The following is a 25,733-nucleotide window of genomic DNA, read 5'->3' on the forward strand; positions in this document are numbered from 1 at the left end:
GAAGTGCAGAGGGTAGCAATCCAATTCCGCCGTGAACGTAGGGGTTGGAAGGTGAGCGGGAGGTCATCTGAACAGAGCGAAGGCTGCTCTTCCACGGGCCCGCCCACCCCAGACATGCAGAAGTCACACGCGCGCGCCCTTTGCAAAGAAGCTCTGTGTATTGGGTGCGACAGCTCTGGGGTCTCAATATAAATAATATACAAAACCCAACAGCTCAATGCCTCACATTAACAAAAATACTAAAAACTCATTAAAAATGGAGCCTGAGGGAAGAGCCCCAACCACTACTGGTGCTAGCCCAGGCAGGGGATGGAGAATTCAGAGAAAAGGGTGGGGCCACATCCGGTCACCAGCGGCTCCTCCAGATGGCTCAGTAGCGTCCGAATATGTTGGTGCTGGGCTGTGGCTGGGTATCTGTGGGAAACCAGAGAGGGTCAGGGCTGGGATGCCAAGCAGGGCTGTGGAGCCGCATAGGTGCCAAGGGAAGGGGTGGAACACAATGCTGCCCCCCCACAATCTGGGCTGGAAGCGGCTGCCTCAGCTCCTGGCCCCCCATTTGTTCCAGGGGGCTTACTGGAGAGCTGCTGTTGGAGCTGCCGGACCAAAGCTGCTGTCTGTTGCTGCTGCTGTGTCTGCTGGAGCCCCTGGCGCTGGAACTGCGGTGGAAACGGGAAGTGGGGGGCTGAAGTCACCCTGTCCTCGGAACCTTCCCCTGACCCGCCCTCGCCATCTCCCCACCCCTTGGCCGTGCCACGCCTGGCCTCCTACGTCTACCACATGGCGAGTTGTCCCCAACCTGGTTCCCTGGCTGCACGCCCAACCTGGGCGGCTGTCCCTGAGCCGGGGGCTGTGCTCCAGCAGCTACCTGGGGCTGGGACTGGGGCTGGGGCTGGGGAGGAGCTGCCGCCTGCGGCTGCGGCTGCGGCTGCTGCTGGTGTGCTTGCTGCTGCTGCTGTTGCTGCTGCTGCTGCTGTTGCTGCTGCTGCTGCTGCTGCTGCGAGAACACAGGGAGCCTTCAGGGAGAGCGAGGCGGCTGCGCCCAGGCACGGAGGGGTGGGGACAGGGCAATGGCAGCGGGAGGAAACTTGGGGTCCAGTGCCCTCCCTCCTCAGAGAGCTGCCGAGAAGGACATCCAATCCAGAGTCCCCAACAGATAGCCCCCAAGTCTCTCCCACTAGGACCCCCAGAAAACCAAAGGGGGGCAAAGGCGCTTTCATGCGCTGCCTCAGCCAGTCTTGATCAGAACCCCAGGGCCTGGGCCTCTCCATCTCCTTGGGCTCCCAAGTCCCCTGTGAGTTTGCTGAGTGAGTTTGCTGAGCTCCCCGGGGCCTTACCCGCAGGATCTGCTGCTGCTGCTGCCGCATGTGGTACTGTTGTTGTTGCTGCTGCTGCTGTTGTTGCTGCTGCTGCTGCTGTTGTTGCTGCTGCTGCTGCTGCTGTTGCTGCTGCTGCTGCTGCTGTTGCTGCTGTTGCTGCTGCTGCTGCTCAGGCAGGATGGCAGCTGACCGGACGGCAGCCGGGACGCCCTGGCCGCCCAGCGGGGTCAGGGCACCTATTATGGGTGTCTGCTGCAGTGTCTGGTGTGAGAACCTGCGGAGAGAGGTGTGGAGGTCAAGGCGCAGGTGCAGGAGAAGCCCAGGTTCTGACCTGAACACTTCGGCAAGTCATTTCATTCATTCCTCCTGTCACTAAGCAGAGGTGCCTTTGGCGTCCTGACTGCTTTCTAAGTAGGGGGATGAGGGGCAAAGACAATACCCCCTCTTCCTGTCTCGTAACCTTCACGGTTAGGAATTTCTCAATTCTGCTTTAGCTGTTTTCCTCCTCTACAAATAAAAGCCCAGTGAGCACAGGACAGGCATTTCGTTAACACCCAGTGAGGTTTCTGTTGGCGGCGGCGATCCCCATCACGTTTCTGGGGCTTACAGACAATGGAGTTCTGCTGCCCCTCACACCTTCCTCCCCGCGACCTGTACACCCCTGTACTGGGCTCCTGGCCGGGCTCCTCTCCAGTCTTCTCGACCTTCCCTACGCATCCTACCCACGCAGTCCCATTCATCTCTCACCATGGCCAACTTGGCATGTCACCTCCCTGATCCGAACAGCCCTTTCTGGAACTGTGTCTCGGTTCTGCACTGGGCAGGCAAGGCCATCAACTTGCCCACTCCTAGCCTATCCCTCCCTACTTCCCGGGCACAAATTTGACCTCCATCCCAACTCTTCTCCTACCTGTCCTCCCCAACACTTGTCATTGGCTCCCTGTGTCTTTGTTCTTGCTACGTCTGAATCATCGCTACCCCTCAATGCCAGTCTACTCTCCGTGACGCTTCTGACGACTCAGGCCACAGTGACAGCGCCACACACCTTGTCTGGACTCCCATTTTACCTCTCAGTGCACGACAGCACACCTGATTGTGTCTTTCCTGGTGTTCTCTAAATGTCTGTATAAGTCACATCTCCTCAACTACAGTAACGATTCTTTGTGACGAGGGACTTTATAGTTTGTTGTTGTTGTTAATTCTCACCTGAGGATATTTTTTCCATTGATTTTTTTGTTTGAGAGAGGAAAAGGAGAGGGAGGGAGGAAGGGAGGGAGGGAGGGAGGGAGGGAGGAAGGGAGGGAGGGAGGGAGGGAGGGAGGGAGAGAGAGAAACGTCAATGTGTTAATGTGCGAGAGACACATTGATTGGTTGCCTCCCGCGTGTGCCCCACACAAGGATCGAACCTACAACCTAGGTACATGCGCTTGACCAGAAATCAAACCTGCGATCTTTTGGTGTGATGGCCAATACTCTAACCACTTAGCTACACCGGCCAGAGTTATTTTTTTTTTAAACATGTTTTTATTGATTTCAGAGAGAGGAAGGGAGAGGGAGAGAGAGATAGAAACATCATTCGGCTGCCTCCTGCATGCCCCCTACCAGGGATTGAGACCGCAACACGGGCACGTGCCCTGACTGGGAATCGAACCAACAACCTATGGTGAATGGATCGACGCTCAACCAACTAAACCACACCAGCCAGGCGGTAGTTAGTATATTTAAAGAACTATATCTTTCCTCAACCCAACTGGTCCTAGCACAGTGCTGGCCACACAGCGAGCAGTTAATACTTCTCAGTAAAGGGCTGGTCCTCTGGCCCACCCTGCAGTGTGCCCCTAGGCCTGAGTAACGTTCAGCACGGCAGGAGGAGACGTTCGTTACTCTGTTGTGGTGTTAGACTGTTCTGACGTGGGCTTGCGTAATAAGGCCCTTATCATGTAGTCCATCAGTGAACCCCAGATTTGCCCTTATCGTCATCGTATAAATGGTTTCCCTTCTCTGGGCCTCAAAGAAAGATAGGGGATATAGGTGTGGGACTACTGGTCACCTGGGTCCCTTCTAGCTCTGGCATTTTGTGGCCATAGGCTACGTGGCCAGATAAATGTTCTTTTAAAAAATCTTTATTGTTGAGAGTATTACAGATATCCTCCCTTTCCCCCCCATTTCCCCCTCCTCCTGGTTTCTGCCCAGCCCCAGGCCCTCACCACCCTCCTGTGTCCATGGGTGATGCATATATGCACATAAGTTCTTTGGTTAACCTCTCCCTGCCCCCTCCCCCTCTCCCCTTTCCTCTGAGATTCCTGTCTGTTTCATGTTTCCATACCTCTAGACATATTTTGTTCCTCAGTTCTTATTAGATTCCACAAATAAGTGAGATCATGTGGTACTTGTCTTTCTCTGACTGGCTTACTTCGCTTAGCGTAATACTCTCCAGGGCCCTCCATGCCGCCTCAAAGGTCTGCCTAGTTCCATCACCTCCAGGCACGGTTTTCCAAGTCAAAGGTGCTCCGTACCCCAGTGCGCTGACCACCCCCGACTCCCTCGGGTACCTTTGCGTGGAGGTCAGCCCGTGTCCGTAGGTCGGGGCCTGCTGGTGCACATAGCCACTGGGCCGCTGCTGCAGGTGGCGAGTGGGATCTACAAGAGTAGGATTGGTAGAAGGGTGGGTGCTCTGATAAGGCTGGCTGGAGTAGCTGGGGGGCACCATGGTACCTGCGGGGCCTGTGTGTTGCTGCAATCCCACGTGAGAAACGTAAGGAGTATAGCCCTGGATGGAAGGAGGAGAGAGTCAGGGCCGAGGGCATGCAAGGCGACGTGCCCCAAGCCCCCCGAGGCTCCCCGTCTCGGGCCCTTACCTGGGAGGTCTGCAAACCGTAGGAAGAGTTGGGAGTCATCTGGTGGACAGAAGACTGGCCCAACATCCCCTGACTCTGCTAGAAGGGAAAATGGAGACAGACTCAAACTCAGGAAATGTTTTCCACCATCTCATCTCCTGTATCTGCCACTCTGCGTGGCCTTGTGACGATCCCACGTGTCTCCTCGGTCCTGTGACCCTCAAATGCCCCTCTCCCGGGGGGCCCTCCCTGCTGCCCGTCTCACTATCTTTGCCTGGAGCTGTTGGCGAAGGCGCTGTCCTTGGGGCACCGCGGGCTGCTGCTGCCGGTACACAGAGGTCTTGTAAGAGGAGGGTTCCAGTCCCATGACACCAGTCATGGCCGTGGGCAGCACTGCAGGGTAAGGTGGTCGGGCGGGCAGCTTCTGCATTGGTAACCGCACAGGGCGGTACGGGTCCACACGAGGGCCACCTGGAAATGAGAGCAGGCTGACCTCTCTGGGCTCCTTGGCCCGCTGTCCCCGGCTAGGGGTCCTGGTTACCAGAGCTGCTCAGAGTGCGGGCCGCATCGCTCGGGCAGGAGCCCAGGGACGTCCCTCCGTGGGCTGGCACCCACCTGCGGGGAGTGGCTGGTTCTGGGTGTAGAGGCCTATGGGGCCCTGCCGGTAGCTGACGTGCGTTATGGAAGCAGGGTTGGTGTGGTGCAGGAGGTCTGGAGGCACTGTCACTCCATAGGGGCCACTCCGTCCGGGGCCCATTCCGTAGTCCTATGTGAACGGCAGAGGACAGTGACGGCTGAGGTGAAGGGCGTTAAGAGGAGGGATGGGGAGCTGGAGCTACATGGTCACATTTTAAAAAATATTTTTATTGATTTTTAGAGGGAGAAGGAGAGAGACCAACATCGATGTGACAGCAAAACATTGATGGGTTGCCTCCTGCACGCCCCCTAGTGGGGATCGAGCACAAACCCAGGCATGGCCCTGACTGGGAATTGAACTGGCAACCTTTTGGTGCTCAGGATGATACTCAACCGAGCCCCTCTGGTCAGGGCTCCATGGTTCATTCTTATCATTCAAAAGCACCCCTGCCCCACGCACCCCTCCCACTCCCCCAAAGCAGAAGCAGGACAGAACCAGGGAGAGAGGCTGCGGAGGAAGCGCCCCGGGGCAGCACGGACCTCTGTCTTGGCAGCTGGCTGGCTGCGCTTCTTGCCCTTGGTGGGCTTCTTCTTGCGTTCTTCAGTGCTGGCTGGAGCAGCCCCAGGTTTGTCAGTTTTGGGGGGCTCTGGAGCCTTTTTCTCAGGCTCCAGCAGGGTGGGAGCAGGGGGCTCCTCGTCTTCTGGCGGGAGCGGCAGCGGCTCCAGGTAATAGGCCCGGGGCCGGGGCCGCAGGTGCGTGTGGTACAGCAGCAGGCGCTGCTGCTCCTCGCCCCGAGCCACTCGCCGGTCCACCCGGACTGTTCCGAACCAGCCCCAGGACAGCGGTGCTGATGGCTTCAAGCCCTCAAACAGATCCCAGGGGGAGATCTTTTGTTTGGTGGACACTTGCAGACCCTGCTCCAGAAAGTGACAACAATAAGCCAGACCTTAAGGCCTTACAGGAAAGGGGAGAGGGGCAGAGGGAGACAGACAGACACGGACACACACGTGCACACGGGAGACAGTACAGAGAGAGGACGATGGGTGCGTGCAGCGAAGACAGAGACACACGCTGACGTTCACAGAGATAAAGAGAGAGAGAGAAATGGAGACAAAAGGCGACGAGAGGCTAAAGACAGGGAGAGATAAAAACAGGAAGAGAGAGCTAGGCAGAGAGAGACAGAGACGGGAGAGAGAGGCCAAGTGCGAGTCAGGCGGAGACACTGAGAAAGGGAGACAGATGGGCCAGGGAGACAAATGAGAATGTCTCCGTGAATGGGTTGGACTTCAGATTTCCAACCCTAGACCCTCTTCTTGCTCTCCCTCTCTACGACACACGTGGACCATGGTTACCCAACAAACACTGCAGGTGACACAGAGAGGGGAAAGAGAAAATTGTGCAGAGATGGCTAAGCAGAGGGAGAGAAATGCAGGGAGCCAGCTGAGGGGCGGGGCGCTGGAGGGGCGGGGCGCTGGAGGGGCGGGGCGCTGGAGGGGCGGGGCGCAGGCGGGGCTGAGGACGCGAGGTGGGTGGGGCAGAGGCAAGAGGACCGTGGAGTGCTGAGAAACGGGTGGAGTGTTGAAAGGTGGGTCGGAGTGGGGCGCGGTGGGCAGTGGTGAATGGAGAACAAGGGAAGAGGGGAGACTCCCAAGATGGGGAGAAGACATGTAAGGAAAGCTAAGTGATGAGCCCCACACCCCAGAGGCAGCTCTCACCCAGAGCCTGTGGACACGAAGCCTTAATGAGCCTCTGCGGGTAACAAGGTTAATGCAGGAAAGGTTCTGGGCCAAAGGGGAGAAGGCGGGGGCAGAGGATGGGGCAGAAAGACAGTGGAACATGCCTCCTTCTTGAAGATAGAATCGAAGCCGGCAATCTTGTTGCCCTTGGTGTCGATGAGAGAGCCCTGAGGTTCACACGTGATGACGTCTCGGGTCGGCTTGGGCAGTGGCAGCAGCTGGTGTACCTTTTCCAGACTGTCCGACTGGCGCTCCCCCAACTCTTTCTGCAGGCACAGGAGGGACGAGGGTTCAGGAATACAAGACCGGAGGGACGGGAAGCCTCAGGGGCCAACACAGAACCGGGCCTGAAAACACTCAGTCAATCCTTGCGGGACGAAGGACAAAGAAGCAAACGTGGCCGGGAAGGGTGGGGGCCCTGGCCAGAGCGCCGTCCGGAGGCTGGACAGCCACTGCAGTCCCCCAGCCCCGCCCGCGCCTCCGCTGCTCACCCGCAGCTTCTTCACCAGGTTCATGTAGGCACGTTTGTTCTCCTCCATGCTGCCTTGCGAGATGCTAGACATGTCTGCAGCCAGGGTGCCATTGATGAGCACGCTCAGCATGTCCAACACAGTAGTGAAGAGCTCGCTGTGACAGGAAGCCAGGGAGAAAATCGGAGAAGGGTGAAGACCAAGGCCTGGGGTTGGACGCAAGCTGAGCGGCGCTTAAGACGTCAGCCCAGGGGCGTCTGAGTCCACAGTGCGGGCCATGCAGACCCCAGTGGGCTGTCCCCCGGTGTGGGGGAACAGGACCCTCTGGAGTACACAGTGCAGGGAGGGTGGGCGCCTTACTTGTTGGACTGCATGTCCACGGTACCGCTGATGATGATCTCCAGCAGGAGCACGGCCCACTCGGTGGTCTGCTGGGTGCTGCGCTGCACCGTATCAAACATGCCACCCACCTGCCAGGGCCACCACACGTCAGTCAGATGGCTCAGGGCGAAAGGTCAGCATTTAAGGCACGTTCAGACCAGAACCTGGGTTGGGTGAACTAGGGACACCTGAGGTTGGTGTTCCAGTGGTACCTATGACATGCGACTTGATCTCGGGGTAATGACTTAATAACTGACATCTCTGGCTCTGGTTTCTAGGACTAAGGGATGTCCGGGGTTCCATCCAACATTCCAAAATGGGTTTCTAGCCCTGGCCGGTGTTGGTCAGTGGTTAGAGCATCCACTTGCACACCAAAGGGTCATGGGTTCAATTCCCGGTCAAGGGCATGTACCTGATTCGCAGGTCTGATTCCTGGCTCCAGTCAGGGCGTGTGCAGGAGACAACCAATCGATGTGTCTCCCTCACATTGATGATTTTCTCTCTCTCTTCCTCCCTCCCTTCCACTCTCTCCAAAAATCAATAGAAAAAAATATCCTCAGATGAGGATTAACAACAACAAAAACACAAAATGAGCTTCTAGGTCTTCTAGGGCCCAGCCAGACTCTAGGATAACGGAGGCAGGGTCCAGTGTCCTTAACCACTTTCGGGTCCTACGTCCTTCAGGAGAGCTGGGTGAATGCTGGAAGACCTAGAAGGGCCTGGGCCCTCCACCCTCCCATCGCCCTCCCTGGGCAGGGGCTTCTTCACTCTGCAGCCCCAGCCCCACCCCCTTCCGTCTGCTTCAGCTCCCCAACTCTCACCAAGTTGAGCCGCAGTTTGAGAGCTTCGTGCATCAGCTGCTTTGGTTTGCAATCGTCTAAGTACTGGTCGTCTCGCCAGTTATTAACAATCTAAGCCAGAAACGAGTGGAACACACAGTTCAGGGGTCTCCCCACTTCCATTCCCAGGCACCCAGTGTTTGAGGAAAGTAATGAAGGTTCCGGGGACACGGTGGCCTCTTGGGTACACCCTCCTCTGCCCTTGTGCAGTTCCATGACCCGGAGACTGGTACCTGGTGCACTTGGCTATAGAGGGAGGTAAGGAGCCCCTCGCGCTGCTCATCCTGCCCTTTCAGACACGTCAGCACCAGGGACAAGAAGGGCTGCTGGCTCAATAGGGACATGCTGGAGTCGAGAAGCAAAGAAAAGAAAAAGAACAGGACCGGAGCTTGGCGATCTGGGAGCTCCCAACTTCATTCCCACTCTTACCCTCTGATTGTCCACTTTTCCATGGGTTTTAGCCTCACCCCTCTGGCCCAACCTTTGTTCTTCACTGGGTTGCTTCCTCTCCTTTCTACCCCTCGATCCTGCCCCCTACCGGCTGCGTTACCTCTTCTGCTTTTGTCGATCGCGTTCTTTGCGGGAAGAGGAACCCAGGTGCTGGCCCTTCTCCAATTCTTCCCCAGCGGCCTTTAGCACATGGCCCTGGACTGAGGTGGGCAGCTTAGCAATGAGGGGGGCCACCAGCCAGACACCAGAGCGCTCTAGAGAGCTGGAGGACAGATGACGTCCACAGGGTTACAGAGGAGCCGGGCAAGGTGGGTAGAATCCATCCTCTTTCCCCAGGGACATGCCTGGCCTTTATCTCCACGTGGCTGAAATCATTTACATTGTCAGCGGGGAAACTCACAAGGGATGGGTCCTAACACACGTCTACCCAACCTGAGCACGGGCTTGGTCTTGTTGCTGCTGGGCATGTTGTTTGCAGTGTTTCCGGAGGATGACCCTGTCTCTGCTGACTGTTGAAACACCTCGATCGTGGCCTTGGCAATGTTCTCTAGGAGGGAATTCATCTCCTGGGAGGGGGAAAGGCACAGGGAAGCTAACTAGGTAGCTGGATGGTAGGAGACGGGAGATGAGGGCAGAGGAAGGCATCTGTGGAAGTTAATGGGAGGGTAGGGACACCACTCTGCTGGGAGTCACGCCCTCCAGTCCCTCCAGATTTTTCCAATTCCCTCATCTTCTCTTTTACAGTTGTGGCCACAGAAACAGCCTCCACAACCACCACAACTGCCAACCTTCCCCACAACTCAGAGTCCCCACACTCCCCACGCAGCTCCCTTATCATCCCCTGGCACATCTGCCACCTTCCCATCCTTGCTTATCTAAAGAGCCCCAGGGCACAAGGAGGCCCTCCTCCGGTGGCCCACCTCCCTGACACATGGTGCCAGAAGCGAGCGCGGGAGAGACGGCCGGGCCAGCACTCACGTTGTTCGGGGTCTGCTTGATCATGAGCTGAAGCTCCAGGGAAGACTGGCGCATGGTCCACTGGTCCAAGTTCTGTGAGAGAGACCCCACCCCCAAGCTAGTCATCATCGTGTCACCCACCGCCACTCATCGCTCCGAGGCCAGGTCCTGATGGCCCACAGCCTCGAGCCACACACCGAAAGGGGCCTCGAGGGCCCCAGTGTTAGGAAAGACGCCACCTAAATAATTCACACTGGTTGAAAAATCTACGCAGTTTTAAAAGCGGTTCGGAAAGCAGGGCACACCTGTCCCCAGGTTCCTGCTCCGGGCCTCCCATTCCTTAGCAGAAGGAAGTTCTGCCTGACACTTGACCGGAGAAGCCTGCTGCTCCTGTCGCAAACCTTCGCAGACCCCAAGGCTACTGTTAGCTAATCTCTTTCACGTTATCTCCTCCGGCTGAAGAGACCGCATTCCTGTAGCTGCTCCTTATGGCTGGATTTTCCCACCCTCCAGCCACCTGGACCTCTGAGGCGCGTGGCTGAGCGCAAAGGGCACAGGCGGGCCTGGTTCCCGGACTGACTCAGCTTACTAGCAGTGTGACCCTGGGCAAGTTACCTAACCTCTTCGAGCTTCAGTTTCCTTGCTGATTGAGATACTGATACCCACTTCCCAGGGTCATAAAGATGCAATGAGAAAACGCACAGGGCTCCGCACGATGCCTGGCACGAAGCAGACACCCTGATAAGCTGCGGCCATGGCATCCAGACAGCTGTGCCCTTACCCACCAGTTTGTTCTCGAGTCTAGACCATTTTGGCTTCTGCTCCAAGGTGCAGAATACCAGCTACTGTCACCCAGGCTGGCGGTGCTTCTCTCGCCACCTCGCACCCGCGTCCTTGTCTTCCTGCAGTGCCCCTCGTCTCTCTTTCTCCCGAGGCTCCCGTGGGCTGACCCCAGGCTGGGGCCCCATTGCCTCCTCCGAGACGCCCAGCCCTTGGCCTACCTGGAGGATGCGCTTAATGCGCTGCCGCTGGGGGTTCTCGCCGTCCTCACTGTCCAGCAGCCGGTGCGGGTAGCAAATGAGCTGCATGAGACGCTGGGCCTGGGCGCTGCTCAGCACGGGGTCCTGGAGGTCATTGCTATCCTCGCACAGCGACTTCAGGCACCGCTCTCCTACCCATTCCTAAGGAAGCTGATCATCAGGGCACGAGGGCACCAGTGAGGGGTCAGGGATCAGGGGCAGGGCTGGCGGTTGGGGAGGGACACAGTGTATGGAGAGGTGGCGTGACGGTGGGTGGAAACAGGACCACATTAGAGAGAGGGGGAGGGGAGACTGACCTGTTGGCAGATGCTGCGCAGCACGTACTTGGCATAGACATCCAGACTGGCTGTCTCCACAGAGATGTTGCGGCCACCCTGCCTCCGACCGCCAGTGCCACCTCCCCCCTCCTCCTCTGGAAGTTCTTCTGTTCCCCCTGTCACAGTGAAGCCTGAGCCCTTCAGTTCCGCATCCCCTGTGGTCCGCAGGCGGGAGATAGGGAGGGCAGTGAGATCCGAATACTGTGTGGAGGCTCGCCCCAGACCCACAGAGGCAGCAACTCCCTGAGTCCTGCCCTCCGGGACAGAAATATACTTCCCTCCCTCCTCTCCTCCCTAAAGGTCAGGGAGACCACCTTCAGGGGAGAGAAAGACTGCCCTTTGTAGTTTAGCTGGCACTCCACCCTCTACACACTTCTGGCACCACCCCTTCCTACCCCCGTACCAAGTACAAACACAGCCTTGAGAACAGCAAACACAGCTCCATCCACGATGCGGTTCTGGGAGGCAGCCAGCAGGTGGCGGTCACAGGAGGAGCGGATTCCTACAGTAGGCTTGTCTGGGGAGGGAGCTGAAGTCAGGGGAAGCAAAAGTAGAAGCGATGGGGGCGGGGTAGCCACACTTTCTACTGCTCTCTGGCTCAGACGGGGATCACTTACTCCCATCAGACTGGCAAGGGTTGAGTTGAGGTGTCTTGAAAAGGTGGAGGAGGATGCGGCAGGTAAGCCGGGCCCCCGGCTCAGAGTCCTGTTCACTGCAAGCTACAGAAAGGAAGACAGAGCAAATGGGACAGGATGAAGGCGACAGCATGGGGGTTTGAGGAGGGGCGCTCAAAGGGGAGACGAGGTGAGGCCAATGGAGGAGAGGATAATGCTGAAGAGGCCAGCAGCCAGCTGTTGGGCTGTCAGGTGAGTTCACCCAAGGGATAGGTCAGGGTTCCGAAGAGGCTCGCCAGGGGCACAGCACGGAACACCCGGAGTGTGGCCACAGCAATGCGAGGTCTGGAAAGTCTCGGGGCTCTGGGCTGCTGGTTGACCTGCATTGAGGAGCGAAGGGATGGCGGCGCAGCGGATCAGGTCCTCCAGGAGCAGACACTGCCTAGCGATGAGGATGGCGACAAAGGTAGCCAGGGAGTCGTGGAAAGACAGGTCACTGACCTGGAGGGAAAAGCAGGCAGACATGGCGGCTCAGTGGGGGACCGGGCGACAACTGGACCTCCACACGGTTGGCCTCGACTGCACACAACGCTCCCTGAGAGCAGCCCAGCAGGACCCGCCCAGGTCTCACATCGACATTGCAGAGGAGGTCGTTGAAGCCACAAGTGCCATTGTTCGAGGAGCAGCACAAGGCCTTGAGCACCCCCAGCCACTCTGCACTCAGTGACTTGCAGTAGCCGGTCAGCTCTGCACACAGGATGGCGATGTCATTCACCCTGGGGAAAAGTACAAAGGCCCTCAGGAAAACCTTGTTCCCCAGAACCTCAGACTCATTAACTTTTCATCTCCACTCCGGCAAGGACCAAGGTCGCAGTACCTCCCGGGCATGTCACCCCTCCCAATACGGGCCGGAGCGCAGTGCCCACTCCTCACTCAGTACGCCCCATACCTATCGGGGTCATGGTGCCCCACACAGACGTGCATAAGGGCATTGCAGACAAAGCTGTAGCGGTTAGCAGGGTTCTCACTAAGACTCTTGCCTAGCCCCGTGTAGGTGAAGGTGTGAGCGGCAGGGTTCTCCAGCGTGTCAATCATGAACTCAGGTGCCCAGCGCATGTTGGATTCTGATGGCTCCACATTGCAGTAGATGGTGTTCTTCACCTTGGAGCAGAAGTCGCTGCAGGGGTGGGGAAAGGAGACAGTGTTGAAGGTCTGGTGAGGTACAGGGGTGGTCAAGAAGGGGGAGCAAAGCAGACGAGGAGAAAGTGAGAGACCAGGGACCTTGGGCTGAGAAAAATGGGGATGGGACAAAGCACACTAGGCAAGAAAAGAACCCCGTGAGAAGGAGGCACAGGGCATCTGGAGGGTAGTGTGGGCCCCAAGGAGATGGGCTGGAGCTAAGGAAGAAGGCCCGCTCTCAGGAACCAAGAACATGCGGAGGACAAAGCCCCCAAATGACCCTGCAGAGGCAGCGGGTCCTCGGCTGTGCTCGGCTCCTGAGATGGGCGGCAAAGGGAAGGAGACAGGAAGAGGTCCCACTGTCTGCCCCTTACTTCCCACCTCTCTTACCTGAAAAGCTCCCCAAATTTGATCTTTAAATGGCTACAGGACGTGTACAAGTCATAGAGATAAGCAAGGATACAGCGTTCCGCAGAGGAACCATCCGACCGGTTCATCCCATGTTTCACTACACCACACAGCCTGGCACAAGAAAGCAAAGGCAGGAGAGTTAGTGACAGTGTGCGGGGCCGGGCCACAGGGGTCCCTGGACAGGTTGGCGTCGCTGGGCGGTGCTGAATGGCATGCACAGTCTTTGCAGGCCACCTCCACCGGCATTCCCGGGCACCCTCCGTGCTCTGGTGATTCTGCAGCCCTGCTTACCCCTCGAACACCTGTGCCATCTGGTCCTGGTTGAGGATGAGGCAGGCATGGTAGTGCCGCAGGACAGCCACGATGCACAGGCAGAGGCTGGTAGTGTAGCTGCCCACCAGGTCGGAGGATTTGAGAAGCAACTCGGCCTCGACTACACTCAGCTCATTCAGTAGCTGGCAGAGCGAGTGGGGTGAGAAACGAGAAGAGGCCCCGCATGTCACATAAAAGCCCACCGCCTTCGGGGAAACTGGCAAAGCCCCAGCCCCTTCCTGTGGAGCTGCCTCATCTCCAGGGGCCCTGTGGCCACCGCCCTTTCTTCTATTACCCACATCATCAGTCACATCAACGATCCAACCAGGCTCCAGGACAGGAGTCTGTGGACTCTAGTTGGAGAACAGGCTATGCCCAGAGCTCTCATCTGTGTCGTGGGCCTCCCCGGGGAGCACTTGAGTCTCGATCCCTGCTGTCCGAGCTCCCGTCCCACCCCTCCGCTAGTCTTTCTGCCCCTCCAAATAGCCTGGGCCTCGGACCTGGGCCTCTACTCCTACCCTCGTGACCCTATACAGCACCAACTCCTTCCTCCACCCTCGTCGCCCTGACTTCCCCACCTGAATGGCAAAGTCGATGAGGCCACTGATGCTGAGGGAATATTCCATGAGGTCGAAGATGAACTGCACGTGCTGTACCAGAGGCAAGTGGTAGGACATGCCCAGGGCAAAGCTTGTGATCTGCTCCAGAACATTCCGGGAGACCTGGTAAGGGCAGTGGCAGTGAGGCGGGAGGGTAGGGGGGGCAGGAAAGGCGGTGGTGGAAGGGGATGAGACCATCTCGCCGCTGTGCCCTGCCTGGGGACTCGGGGTGGAAGAGGAGGACAGGAAACCAGACCAGGAGGCGAGAACGCGGGGAGGGGCTGGACTCTGGCGCACACCTGAGCTGTGACCTGGTGTTGATCATAATGTGAAAGGTGCTGGAACTTAGCGAAGATGTCTTCAGCGGTGGGGAAGGCTTCAGGCCGGTTGCGCCGCCGCTTCTGCCCATCCTCCCCACCTGAGGGACAGGTGAAAGGGACCAGTCAGGGCAGGGAAGACAGACTAGTTGACTAGGGGTGGGGTGGGGAATGGAGAGAAGGCTATGGGTGGGTGGGAGGCTGGGGAAGGAGAAGGAAGGGGAGGGAGGGAAGAGGGAGAGGAGGGTGAAGGGGACAGCGAAGTGACGGTTGAGGACCACAGCCTATGTGGACGTGGAGGTACATACGGGGAGGTGCTAGGTTGAGGGAGGGAGGGGTGGGGAGGGCGGGCAGTTCGGGGCTTACTGTGAGGTACCTAAGAATGTCAGGTCGCCAGGATTCAGAGGCACAATAGGAGCAAGCTGGTCTGCAGAGGGGGGGAATGAGGGGCAAGTTTCAAAAGGACTAGAGCTCTCAGGAGACTCCAAGAGACAGGACATTGGGACATGACTGGGAATGCCCTATGCTGGGGAAGGGAACGCTGACTAGGGTGTCGTGGGGGCACATCTGGTTGAGGAACCTCAAACCCACCAGTTTCCGCTGTCCCCTTGCGGTTCAGAACCTTCAGGATGTCCTTGGTAATTTTCTTGATGGCGTGGCGGGCATCATCTCGCTGCTTCCCCACCCCAAACAGTACGACCAACCGCTGGTTGCACTCATGGCTGCATGACTCCTCCTGCATCCCAGCAGCACCATCAGACTCCGCTCAGATTGCTCTCCCTCCTCTTAAAAGCATGCGCCATGCCCCTCAGCAGCCCAGCGCGCATGCCCTTCCCAGCAAGAACAGCTCCAACCCCTCGCTGGTCCTGGGACAGAAACCTGGCCTCAAAACAGATGGCTGCAAGGTGTTGGGGACGAGTACCTGGGGGATGGGAAAGTGTGTGGCATACTGCACATGCCGTGGTTGGTCGTAAAGGACCCCAAGTGTCCCTTCTGTCTTCTCCTTAAGTGGTGGCTTCACCTCCTTCTCAACGTCTGCTTTCTCGGGCGATGGACTGCCCTTCCCCTCACAGGGCATCGTCGGGGAGAACAGCTGAGAGAAAGGCGAAAGGGCATCATGTTTAAAGGAACAGAAGGGGATGGAAGGGCATAAAGAAACTCTTAAAAGAGGCACCACAGGAGGCCCTCAGCAGCTGGGTTCTTCCACGCCGGGCTGGAACTTACTGAGAAATCAGGCTTCTCCATGTCCTCAAAGAGTACACTGGAGCTGGGGTCGATGTCCATAGACTCCGAGAGCCCTGGGTCCTGAGGGCACAGAACAGAAGCGGAGTTGCTTTAGCTTGGGGAGCTGCTCCCAACCATCTAGAAAAGGTGACTGGGAGTTGGAGACAAGAGACCCTATTGGGAAAAGCAACAGACTTCGATTCAAGCCTTAACTAGTCATTTAACCACCGCGGGCCTCAATTACAAAAAAAAAAAAGAAGCTCTGGCCAGTGTGGCTAGTGTTGTCCTGTGAATGGAAAGGTTGGGGGTTTGATTCTCAGTTAGGGCACACACTCAGGCTGTGGGTTCAATCCCCAGTCAGGGTGCGTACGGAGGGAGGCAACCAATTTATGTTTCTCTCTCACATTGATGTTTCTCTGTCTCTCTCTCCCTCTCCCTTCCTCTCTCTGTAAAATCAATCAATTTTCTTTTTAAGAATAGAAAAGAGACTCTGGCCAGTGTGGCTCAGCAGTTGAGCATCGACCCATGCACCAAGAGGTCACTGGTTCAATTCCCGGTCAGGGCACGTGCCCAGGTTGTGGGCCTGATCCCCAGTGGGGGGCATGCAGGAGGCAGCCAATCGATGTTCTCTCTCATCGATGTTTCTCTCTCTCTCTCCCTCTCCCTTCCTCTCTCTCTGAAATCAAAAAAGAAAAAAAATTAAAAAGAAAAGAAATAAAATGGGGATTAGATTACCTCACAGGGCAGTTGTAAGGGTCAAATGAAAAAGAATGATGTGAGGCCCTGGCTGGGTAGCTCAGCTGGTTAGAGTATTTTCCGATGCACCAACATTGTGGGTTCAATCCCTGGTCAGGGCACATATAAGAATTAACCAATGGCCCTGGATGGTTTGGTTCAGTGGTAGAGCATTGGCCCGTGGACCAAAGAGTCGCGGGTTCAATTCCAGTCAAGGGCATGTACCTCAGTTGCAGTTTGGTCCCTGGCCCTGGTCGGGGTTGTGCAGGAGGCAACCAGTAGATGTGATCTCACATCGATGTTTCTCTCTCTCTCTTTCTCTCCCTCTCACTCTGTCTGAAAATAAATGGAAAAATATCCTCGGGTGAGGATTAAAAAAAAAACCAACAACCAATGAATGCATAAATAAGTAGAACAACAAATTGATGTTTCTCTCCCTCTCTAAAATCAATCAATTAAAAAAGAGAGAATGATGTGAGTACCTGGTAAACCAAGAAGCACTAAGCAGATACCACCGTCATTATTAGGTCTGGTGCTTAGGTAAGGGCCTCTCAGAGGACTCTGGGAGCCAGGAAGATGGGAAGAAATTATCCAGGGTCAGGAAAACCTCACTCACCTCCAGCTTGCTGCTGCTGCTGCCCTCGGCCTCCTTGCGCTCCGGGTCATCAGCAGGGTCATCAAAGGGAGACGGAGGCCGGGGCCCAGGGGCTCCAAAGGCAAGGTCCCCTCGGGAGATGAGGGTGCAAGTATACATGTTGTGGGAGAAAACATCGTGTCGAATCAGCTCACAGAACAGCAGTACCAGGTTAAAGAACTCCACCCGCTCACTCTCACTTCGGGGGTCCGCTGGAGGGGAGCGAATGAGGAAAGGTGGGTTAGGAGAAGCACAAGAGAGATGGACAGAAAGAAAGAGGGACACGCCTCAGGCGCTGGTCCCCTAGAGTGCCTGAAGTAGGGGGAAAGAGGAACTATGACAACCAAACAAACTGCCCTGGCCAGTTCGGCTCAGTGGTAGAGCGGCTGCTGGCACACTGCAGGGTCACAGGTTCGAGTCCCAGTCAAGGGTATGGATCTGAGTTGCAGGTTGGATCCCTGGCCCCGGTCAGGGTGCATGCGGGAGGCAACTAATCAACGTGTCTCTCTCACATGAATGTTTCTCTCTCTCCCCCCCTCCCTCCCTTCCACTCTCTCTAAAAATCAATGGAAAAAATATCATCAGGTGAGGAATAACAAAAAAACCAACCAACCAACCAACCAAAACTGTTTCTGACCCCCACACCATGTCATAAAAGAACACAGCATCACTGCTGCTGAGTATACGTGGCAACGCTTTGATCGTCCGTTCTGATTTTCATTCTTCTCTTCATTTCTCTACTCTGTTAAACTATAAAACGATCAAGAACTAGAATTATGTCCAAAAGTCATTCAGCACAGAGCCCAAGACGGAAAAGCATGCCGCAAGGCACTTAATTATGCTGAGGACAGTAACCGAGGGACCGGAGGGTGGCAGGGGTCCGTACTCAGCATGGGAGCCTGTGTGTCCAGGAACTGCAGGAGGACATCCTGGAAAATGGGGGCACTAGGAGCCGAAAGGGAGCCCGAGGCGATGGAGCCCTTCTCATCCGCGGCTTCTGACTCTCCACAGCGCTGTAAGACGAAGAGCAGACTGCAGGACTGGTTGGCACCCCCTTCTTCACTCCCTCCTCCACGTGCAATCCTGCAACTGCCACCTGTTTTGTCTCCTTCCCCTTTTCAATTCCATTCCCCCTGTGACCTCCATTCTCCTTCCGGCCTCCCCACTGAAGCCCTGATGGCGTCTCTGACATCAATCCTCTCCCCTTTCTCCTTTTGCCTTCTGCCCCTGACGTTCCCGGAGCTTCTCTACTGCGTCTCTACTCGCACGGCTTCAGCTTTGGGCCCTTAACCAGCTCGATCTGTCTCCAACCCCCGCTGCCTCCGGCCCACTGGCCAGTCACTTTCGTTGCTCTCTGCTCTCTAACCTCAGCTTCAATCTCTGCCTGCCTCTTCTCCAGGAGCTTGGCTACCACCATAGCACGGTGCCGACCGGAGCGCTTGCAGCTGACCGCCCATTCACACAGCAGAGATACCACGGCATCGTCATCCGAGGAGATCTGGAGACCAAAGGAAGACCCAGTGAGGAGGTAGCGCTGGGGATGAAGAAGCCAGCTCCGATGTCTTCAACACTGGGCCCCACCTGAAGGCATCCCAGGCCCAGCAAGACCAGCTCTTCGGACATCCCCCAGTTTTCCTGCCTCGCCATGCCTTCCCCGCACACACTGCTGCTCTCGCCATGTCTTTTACTCCTTCGGTCCCCCTTCTTGCTTACCTCGTGCCCATCCTTGCTGGGCCCCAATCCAAAGATTCGGTTACAAAGGGAGTCAAGAGAGTTGCTGAAGTCAGAGCGCTCAAAACTATGGCTATCCAGCACTTCCAAAGTGTGGAGCACCCGTCCAATGGTGAAGCCTAGGGAGGGAAGGGGGGACGGGAATTCACCTTCCTGGCGGTCCCTCTCCGGTCTCTGCCCCTTCCAAGCCCGTCATTTCCTCAGACACCCTTCTCACTGTCCCTCGCTCAGCACCCACCTGCCGTAGCTTCCTGGCATTTATCGAAAGACCAGCGGACCTCAACTGCCTGCCCCCGTTCCTTGATCTGCTGCTCGATCTCCCGCAGCTTTGCGCGGACCTGCAATGCCAACCAGGAGGGCTGTCGGGACGAAGCCTGGACGCGAGGCCCGGGCCGCAGGCTCAGAGAAGAGTGCGGGCCTCCAAGTTACCATTTCTGGAAGGGTAACTGAGCCTCCGCTCTCCAGCTGGGGGTACGAGGCGACCGGTCCGACTTACCTGCTGAGTGAAGGCACTGTTGCCCTCTGGCATGGGCAGGTTGGAGGGGGCAATAGGCAAGTGGTCGAGCGGTGAGCCAGTCTTAATCCGGCTGTCAGTCAGCGAGTAGTGCCAAACCAGGGCACTAGGACAACACAGGAGGATGGTCTGCCGGACAGAAAGCCCCAGTCGGTCGGTTACCATGGCTACCTCTCAGAGTCCCTTTAGAAGGCCCAACCCTTAGAGTTCCCATCCGAAGTATTCTAAGACCCGGGAGTGCCTCCTGATCCGGGAGTCCCCCCTCACCCATTCTCCTCAGAGCCTGGGGCATACTGGTTAGCCTTGGAAGAGAACTAACTGAAAAGGAACCCACAGCCCATGAAAGAGAAGCAATCATCAAGCAAGTACTCAGCGCGCACCCCCACCTCCAACTTAGAATCACTCCCCTTCTCCAGGGCGGGCCCCCAAGTCCTCTCAAGATGCCTCCTAACACTTCCTTGGGGCCACCCAGGACCTACCTGAAGGATACAGCTGAGGCCAAAAACAAGGGGCCGGTGCTGGGGGCACATGAGCAGGTCACTAAAGGCTATAGAGGGTGTGCTGCTAGTTGGGGGCTGCGGGGCAGGGGTGGTGGGCAGTGTGCTTGTGGACTGAGCAGACATCACGTGAGCCGAGTGGCTGCTCATGCCATCCAGTTGCAGGGCCAGTCTTCGGGTACAGAAGTAGGCAAGGCGGCGGGAGAGGTACGCGGACTGAACGAATTCCCCGGAGTACTGTGAAGACGTGACAAGCGCAACCCTGAGTTCTCTCCAAGGGACCCTGTTGCCACATCCTAGTCCTCCTCGAACCCTCCCTTGACCCCCCCAAATCCCAGGCCTTACGCGAAGCAGCAGGGGCAGGAGCAGTTTCAGCAGTTCGTCCTCTCCAGGGCGAATTTTCTCAAAACACTCAAGTACCCAGGTCAGGAACTCATGTCTGTCCAGCATCCCATCCTATGGGGACCAGGGGTGGGACAGGGTCAGCTTAGCCCAGGGAGAATGGGAGAGGAAGCAGAGGAGAGCAATGGCAGGCTGAAGAGAACCACAGCTGAGGCCAGGTGGCAGGCGGATTTTGTTCTCTACGGGCGGAGCGCGAGATGAGGCTCGATCTGATGTCGCACACGACAGGCCCTACCTGGAACATGAACATGGCCAGCTTCTCGTTGTAGTCCCACTGCCGTATTGCCACCTCTACATCATGGGGCAAGGGCCCTATAGTGGAACCACAGCCCCCACCGCCAGCAGGCCCTGGCCGGTAGTATTCAGCCATCTTTTGCAGCTGCTCCCATAGGTACTTGGTGATGATCTGAGTCCACTCTATGGGAAAGATGGGAAAAGACTATTTTATACTGTCCCCCACTCCACCCCCAATCACCATACAGTAGTCCCCATTTAGCCACAGTTTGGCTTTCTGCCTTTTCAGTGACCTGCAGTCAATTACGGTTTGAAAATAATTATTTCACCAACCATCAACGTTACCTGTTCCTGACATCCAACCATCGACACTGTCACTCATGGCCCCATGATCCAGGATCGCCCAAAGCAGGTGACCCTCCCTCTGACGTGTGGTCAATAGTAGCCTAGTGCTACGTCACAATGCCTACATCATCCACCTCTCATCTCCTCACACAGGCATTTTATCATCTCGCATCATCACGAAAAGGCAGTACAAGATGTTTTGAGAGAGAGACCACATTCACAAAGCTTTTATTACACTATATCGTCATAATCGTTCTAGTTTTCATTGTTGTTGTTAATCTCTTACTGGGCCTAATTTAGAAATTAAACTTCATCATAGGTATGTATGTATAGGAAAAAAACATGGTATATATTGGGTTCACTATTATCTGTGGTTTCTTAATTTTTTTCTTGTTAATCCTCACCGAGAATAATTTTCCATTGATTTTTAGATTGAGTGGAAGAGAGGGAAGGAAAGAGAGAGAGAGAGACCAAGAAACACTGATGTGAGAGAGACACATTGATTGGCTGCCTCCCACATGTGCCTCAACTGGAGCTGGGGATTGAACCTGCAACCCAGGTATGTACCCAACCAGGAATCAAACCCATGACCCTTCTGTGCACAGGCTGACGCTCTAACCACTGAGCACAACAGCCAGGGCACAATCTGTGGTTTCAAGCATCCGCTGGGGGTCTTGGAACGTATCCCCCTCAGATAAGTGGGGGCTACTGTCCTTCTAGATCCTATTCATCCCTTTGGCTCTAGTCAAATGCCACCTTCTTAAAGCCTTCCCAGGTGTCCCCCAAAGAAAGTCACCTTTCTGTCCACTGAAGTCTCAGAAGCTTCTGCCCCCTCTTTTGACACTTACTTTCTATATTTAATTATGTGATTTGTCTAGCTGCCTTGGCATACCTACTAGACTACAAGCATCATAAGGGCAGGGATTAGGTGCTGGTCATTCTTACAGCCCAGTACATGCGCATAGCAGACACTCAAGGTACTGGGTATTTACTAATCGAAAGAATGCAACATACAAGCAGAAGCAAGGAATACAGGTAAGGAGAATAATTCCAAGGGTCTATCACTCCTCGAAGCAATCAGTGGTGGGACCCCGGTATTAGGAGTTACTCACCCGTGAAGGGGTCAATAACATGTCTCTTCTTAACCTTGGTCTCAGAGATTGCTGCATAGTAGGCACAGGTCATCTTAATGAGCCAGGCGGCCCGCATCACAGGCACTGTGTATTTGGCTAAGTACCCAAACACTTCTTCCTTCTTTCCGAAAATAGGGACCTGGATGGACATCGCAAAAAGTGAGACCTCTATTGCCACCATCAGCTTGCAGCCATGTAGCTTAATCTGGGAATAAGAGGGTACTTGCTACCCATGCTCCCTTCCTTGGCCTGAAGAACAGGAAACAGTAGCTCACCTTCTTGGCTAGTTGAGTGAGTGGCTTGGTGCCAGCCAGGTCAGTGAACCAGGTGTTAATGGCACTCTGGGATCGTGGAGTCACCAGCCAGAAGTTGTCCTTCTGGTTCACTTGGGGCTTCCTGCGACCAGTGTCCGGGAGGGTGTTACAACGTAACTTCTCTGCAATAATGCTGCTGAAGTTGGAACTGATCTGAGGGAAGAAAACTATACCTCAGGGTGAGAAGAAAGGGCAGAGAGGTGTTCGTGCACTTGACAGGCAAAAGCCAACGTGGTGGCATTAGGTCATGAAGGAAAACTCGGCCACTTAGGTCGTCCCTTTAAGTCTTCCCAACCCTTGGCCTTTGCTCCTTCTCAGATTCTTCCAGCCTTTTCCTTCAGCCTGGCAGGGTTTTCTCACCTTGGCAGGATTGAAGTTTACGTTCTTGGCACTGCCGTGTTCATCCCCAGAGACAGCAGGCTGGTTATTGAAACCTTGTTTCACATTCAAGGCCGTCAGTTCATCCTGAAGCAGGAAAATGACAGTTGAGCGTGATCTCGCCTTGCGGGGGGGCGGCGGGGGGAGAGGAGGGCAGGAGAAGAAGCCGGGACCAGGTAGGAGGATTCTGAGGAGCACCGATCGCTGCTCTGAGGTAGGCCCTGCTATTCATTCGGACCCCACCGTCGTCCCTGCGGTTCCCCATCACCCGGCTCTCGGTCACCATCACTCTTCCCCGCACAAGCTGCCTGACAACTTTCTGAGGGGTGTGTGTGGGGGCACCTCTGGCGCGGCCCCTCCGTCGTTCCCGAGTCACACCCAGGAACCGCCCCCTGCCCTCCAGGTCCCACCCTCCGCACCCACTTTACTCTGCCCCGGCTCGGGACTTGGGCTCCCATCAGCCCAGCCCGCCCCCCGTTTCCCGGCCCCGGGGTGCTGCCCGCCGGCCCCGCGAGCGCCCGGGGTGGCGAACGCACCTCCTTCTGTTTGGGATCCTGAGGGTACACATCGGGAGGCCCCAGCCGCGGCCGCTTCAGGGGCCGGTGCTCGTAGCTCAGGATCCCGAAGGCCGCCATCTTGCCCAGCCCGTAGCGCCCGAGGCGCCAGCCGGGCCGGCTCCGGGGCGGGGGGGCCGCGCGGGGGGCGGCGGCGGCGAGGACGGCGGCCGGGAGACAACAGGGGGCACGTTAGACAGGGCCGAGCATTGCCGGAAACTGCCGAGGGGCGCCGAGGGACGCCGGAAGCCGTCGGCCAGTACCGACCGCGGCGGGGCGGGGCCGGGCCGGCGGGGGCGGGGCTCCGCGCCGGGAGCCTTGGGGCGCAGATCGGTTTCCCCGGCGGCAGCTGCGAGGCGGCCCGAGCGGCGCATCGGGGGGAGCGAAGCCGCGAGGAGCGAGGCCGCCGCGCTGCGGGGCCCCGTCGGCGCCGGCCCGGGCGCCCCGCTCCCCCTCGGCCGAGGGTGGGTGCTCCGCAGGCTTTGCGTGGTGCAGGGACTCGGCCTTTCCCAAACCGGGCTCCGTGTCTCCGTTTCCGCGTCACAAAGAGGGTGTACCGATCGCGCCCCTCAGAGGACCCGTTGCGAAGACGAGAACCTCCGTGGACGCGGAGAAAGCACTGGGCCCCGGGAAGGCCGGGCCTGGTCCCGCACGGTCGTTGTCAAGCACCGAGACGGTTAACCGCTCTCATTTCACAACCCCTTTGAGATGCTGGTGGAAGCGGTGGCCCTTCTCCCAGAAAAATGAACACGGAGACAGTCGGAATGTTAGTTCCGTCCCAGAAAGACTGTTGCAGCCCCTGAAGCTCGGGGAGGCCTCCCCGAAGGGTCCGTGAATTTCTGGTCAATAACCCTCGCTCTGGCGAAAACCGGCGCTTCCTGAGGGTCAGACACGTTGGGTACAGTAGCAGCTCCTCTAATCCGCGCACAGCCCCCGAACTGGAGGCTGCCGGCTTCCTTCGGTGCCTGGGACGCTGCAAGTTCACTCGCCCCGTATTATACAGCTACTAAGTAACAGAGCCGAGCCTAGAATGTTATGCTTGACTTTCTTGAGCCGATATTCTTTGATGGCGATGTTGCCTTTTAGAAAAAGGACACAGTGCTATACTAAAAGTAACAAATTATTAAAACTACAGCTAGCAAATAACAAAATAATAACATGCTATATTGACTGACAGTGCGGAGACGAATTGATTCTGACTGGGGAGAGGAAGCATTCTGCTTGGAGGAGGTAATATTTGAGCTAACCCTAAGGAATTTTAATCCACAGAAAATTAGGGTGGGGTAGAACATAAGCACAGTGCCTGGGACGTATTAAAGGCCAAATAAATGTTTGCTGAATGAACAATTTGTGTAAATACTCGCTCCCATCAACTCTCTGTTTGGGGGGAGAGAAATCTGCCGACGGGATGACTGGGGATCGAACCCACAACCTTGGCATATCAGGACAATTTTCAAACCAACTGAGCTCCCCAGGCTAGGGCAGAGAGCAGGGGAACTCTACAAAAAGAGGCCAGTTAGTGGGTTCCCCTAAGAATCATCACTGGCCTGTTTTGCACAGCGGTTAGAGCCACGGCCTGCAGACCAATCAGCCGCAGGTTCGATTCTGGTCAAGGGCATGCACCTCCGCTGCGGTTGGTCCCTGGCCTTGGTCGGGTCATGTGACACGGAGGCAACCAGTTGATGTTGCTGGATGTTTCTTTCTGTGTGTCTCTCTCCCCCTCCCTCCCACTCTAACTAATGATAAATAGGAAAAATATCCTCGGGTGAGGAATAAAATAATAAAAATAAATAAATTAAAAAAAACTTTAAAAAATAAAGAATTTAAAAAAATCAAAATCATTTGAAAACAAGGTTCATCACTAGAGGGAATGAAAGGCTGATTTAGCACCACGGCTGGGCTCAGTAGAGCGGATTGGATTCTGAGTGAGAGGGGGAGGAGTTTGAGGAAGACTTTGCCTCTGGGTGACTGAGACGGTGATGATCCCATGAACTGAGAGAGGGAACACAGGAAGGGAAGCAGATTAACTGAAGATGAGGCTTTGAAGTTACTATTTGGGGTTCCTCCATTTCCTAAGTCAGACCTCCTCACCAGGCTCAACAAGGACCCAGCTCAGCCAGGAGCTAAGGATGGATATTCTGGTTTGGATTAGGTCACAGGAAAGACAGCTATATATGTGCCCAGAGGAGTCGAGACTGTGTTTTCCATCCAGCCAAAACAGTGGAGCTTTGACAGTGGTTTCAGGGTGACTGACCCAAGGAAGGAGCATGACATAGGATGGGGAAGAGGTTCAGAACCTCCACTGTATAGGATAAAGTAATTTTGATGAGAAGGTGGTTGGGAATGGTGGTGATGGTGGTGTTGATAACATCCTTCTCAGGATCTAGGTGGTCTAAGAATTCTCAAGTTTCTGACAGTATTGTATGCCCAACATACTGAATACCACCTCACAGCCGGGTAATGTTACACCTACGGATTAGGTCAACACGTAATCTCCCAGAAGACTTAGCAAGTGTCATAGCACACTTTTGCCACAGTCTCTGTACAGCCCTGGTTTCTAAGGTTCTTTCCACCGGAAGCTATGACAGAAGGAAATGTATGTATGGGTGGGGAGGGGTAGCGGGTA

At 56.1% G+C, this 25,733-nt stretch overlaps 1 protein-coding gene across 2 annotated transcripts; it reads right to left on the bottom strand.

The window, feature by feature from the left end:
- Window positions 1-155: 155 nt before the first annotated feature.
- Window positions 156-23,208, bottom strand: MED12 (mediator complex subunit 12). 2 transcript variants are annotated; one of them, XM_036270767.1, is made up of 46 exons: window positions 23,090-23,208; window positions 22,536-22,640; window positions 22,137-22,328; window positions 21,841-22,000; window positions 20,385-20,566; window positions 20,093-20,203; window positions 19,730-19,984; window positions 19,233-19,379; window positions 18,975-19,074; window positions 18,719-18,855; window positions 18,372-18,503; window positions 17,892-18,018; window positions 16,988-17,217; window positions 15,637-15,717; window positions 15,335-15,505; window positions 15,004-15,148; window positions 14,789-14,839; window positions 14,395-14,513; window positions 14,075-14,218; window positions 13,476-13,639; window positions 13,164-13,295; window positions 12,544-12,771; window positions 12,226-12,370; window positions 11,975-12,095; window positions 11,598-11,699; window positions 11,384-11,497; window positions 10,960-11,135; window positions 10,625-10,804; window positions 9,645-9,716; window positions 9,099-9,232; window positions 8,767-8,928; window positions 8,450-8,561; window positions 8,199-8,288; window positions 7,357-7,466; window positions 7,018-7,153; window positions 6,631-6,792; window positions 5,330-5,704; window positions 4,769-4,919; window positions 4,419-4,624; window positions 4,175-4,252; window positions 4,032-4,086; window positions 3,869-3,956; window positions 1,335-1,590; window positions 866-994; window positions 575-656; window positions 156-414 (listed from the first exon to the last, which is right to left on the bottom strand). In XM_036270767.1, the coding sequence occupies exons 1-46, from the start codon at window positions 23,186-23,188 to the stop codon at window positions 371-373; spliced, it is 6,492 nt and encodes a 2,163-aa protein (XP_036126660.1). In that variant the 5' UTR covers window positions 23,189-23,208; the 3' UTR covers window positions 156-370. The 2 variants fall into 2 exon arrangements, with proteins under 2 accessions (XP_036126660.1, XP_036126659.1); XM_036270766.1 differs by having other exon boundaries at window positions 3,869-4,086.
- Window positions 23,209-25,733: the final 2,525 nt, after the last annotated feature.

Source organism: Molossus molossus, unplaced genomic scaffold (genome assembly GCF_014108415.1).
Source record: "Molossus molossus isolate mMolMol1 unplaced genomic scaffold, mMolMol1.p scaffold_m16_p_2, whole genome shotgun sequence".
Taxonomy (NCBI): domain Eukaryota; kingdom Metazoa; phylum Chordata; class Mammalia; order Chiroptera; family Molossidae; genus Molossus; species Molossus molossus.

Excerpts from the sequence above, each read along its gene's own strand:
- MED12 (XM_036270766.1), bottom strand. The coding sequence starts at position 23,188 with ATGGCGGCCTTCGGGATCCTGAGCTACGAGCACCGGCCCCTGAAGCGG. Across the intron at positions 4,625-4,768 it reads GAACCAGCCACTCCCCGCAG|GTGGCCCTCGTGTGGACCCG; the intron begins GTGGGTGCCAGC and ends TCTCATTTCCAG. Across the intron at positions 657-865 it reads AGCCCCAGTCCCAGCCCCAG|TTCCAGCGCCAGGGGCTCCA; the intron begins GTAGCTGCTGGA and ends TTTCCACCGCAG.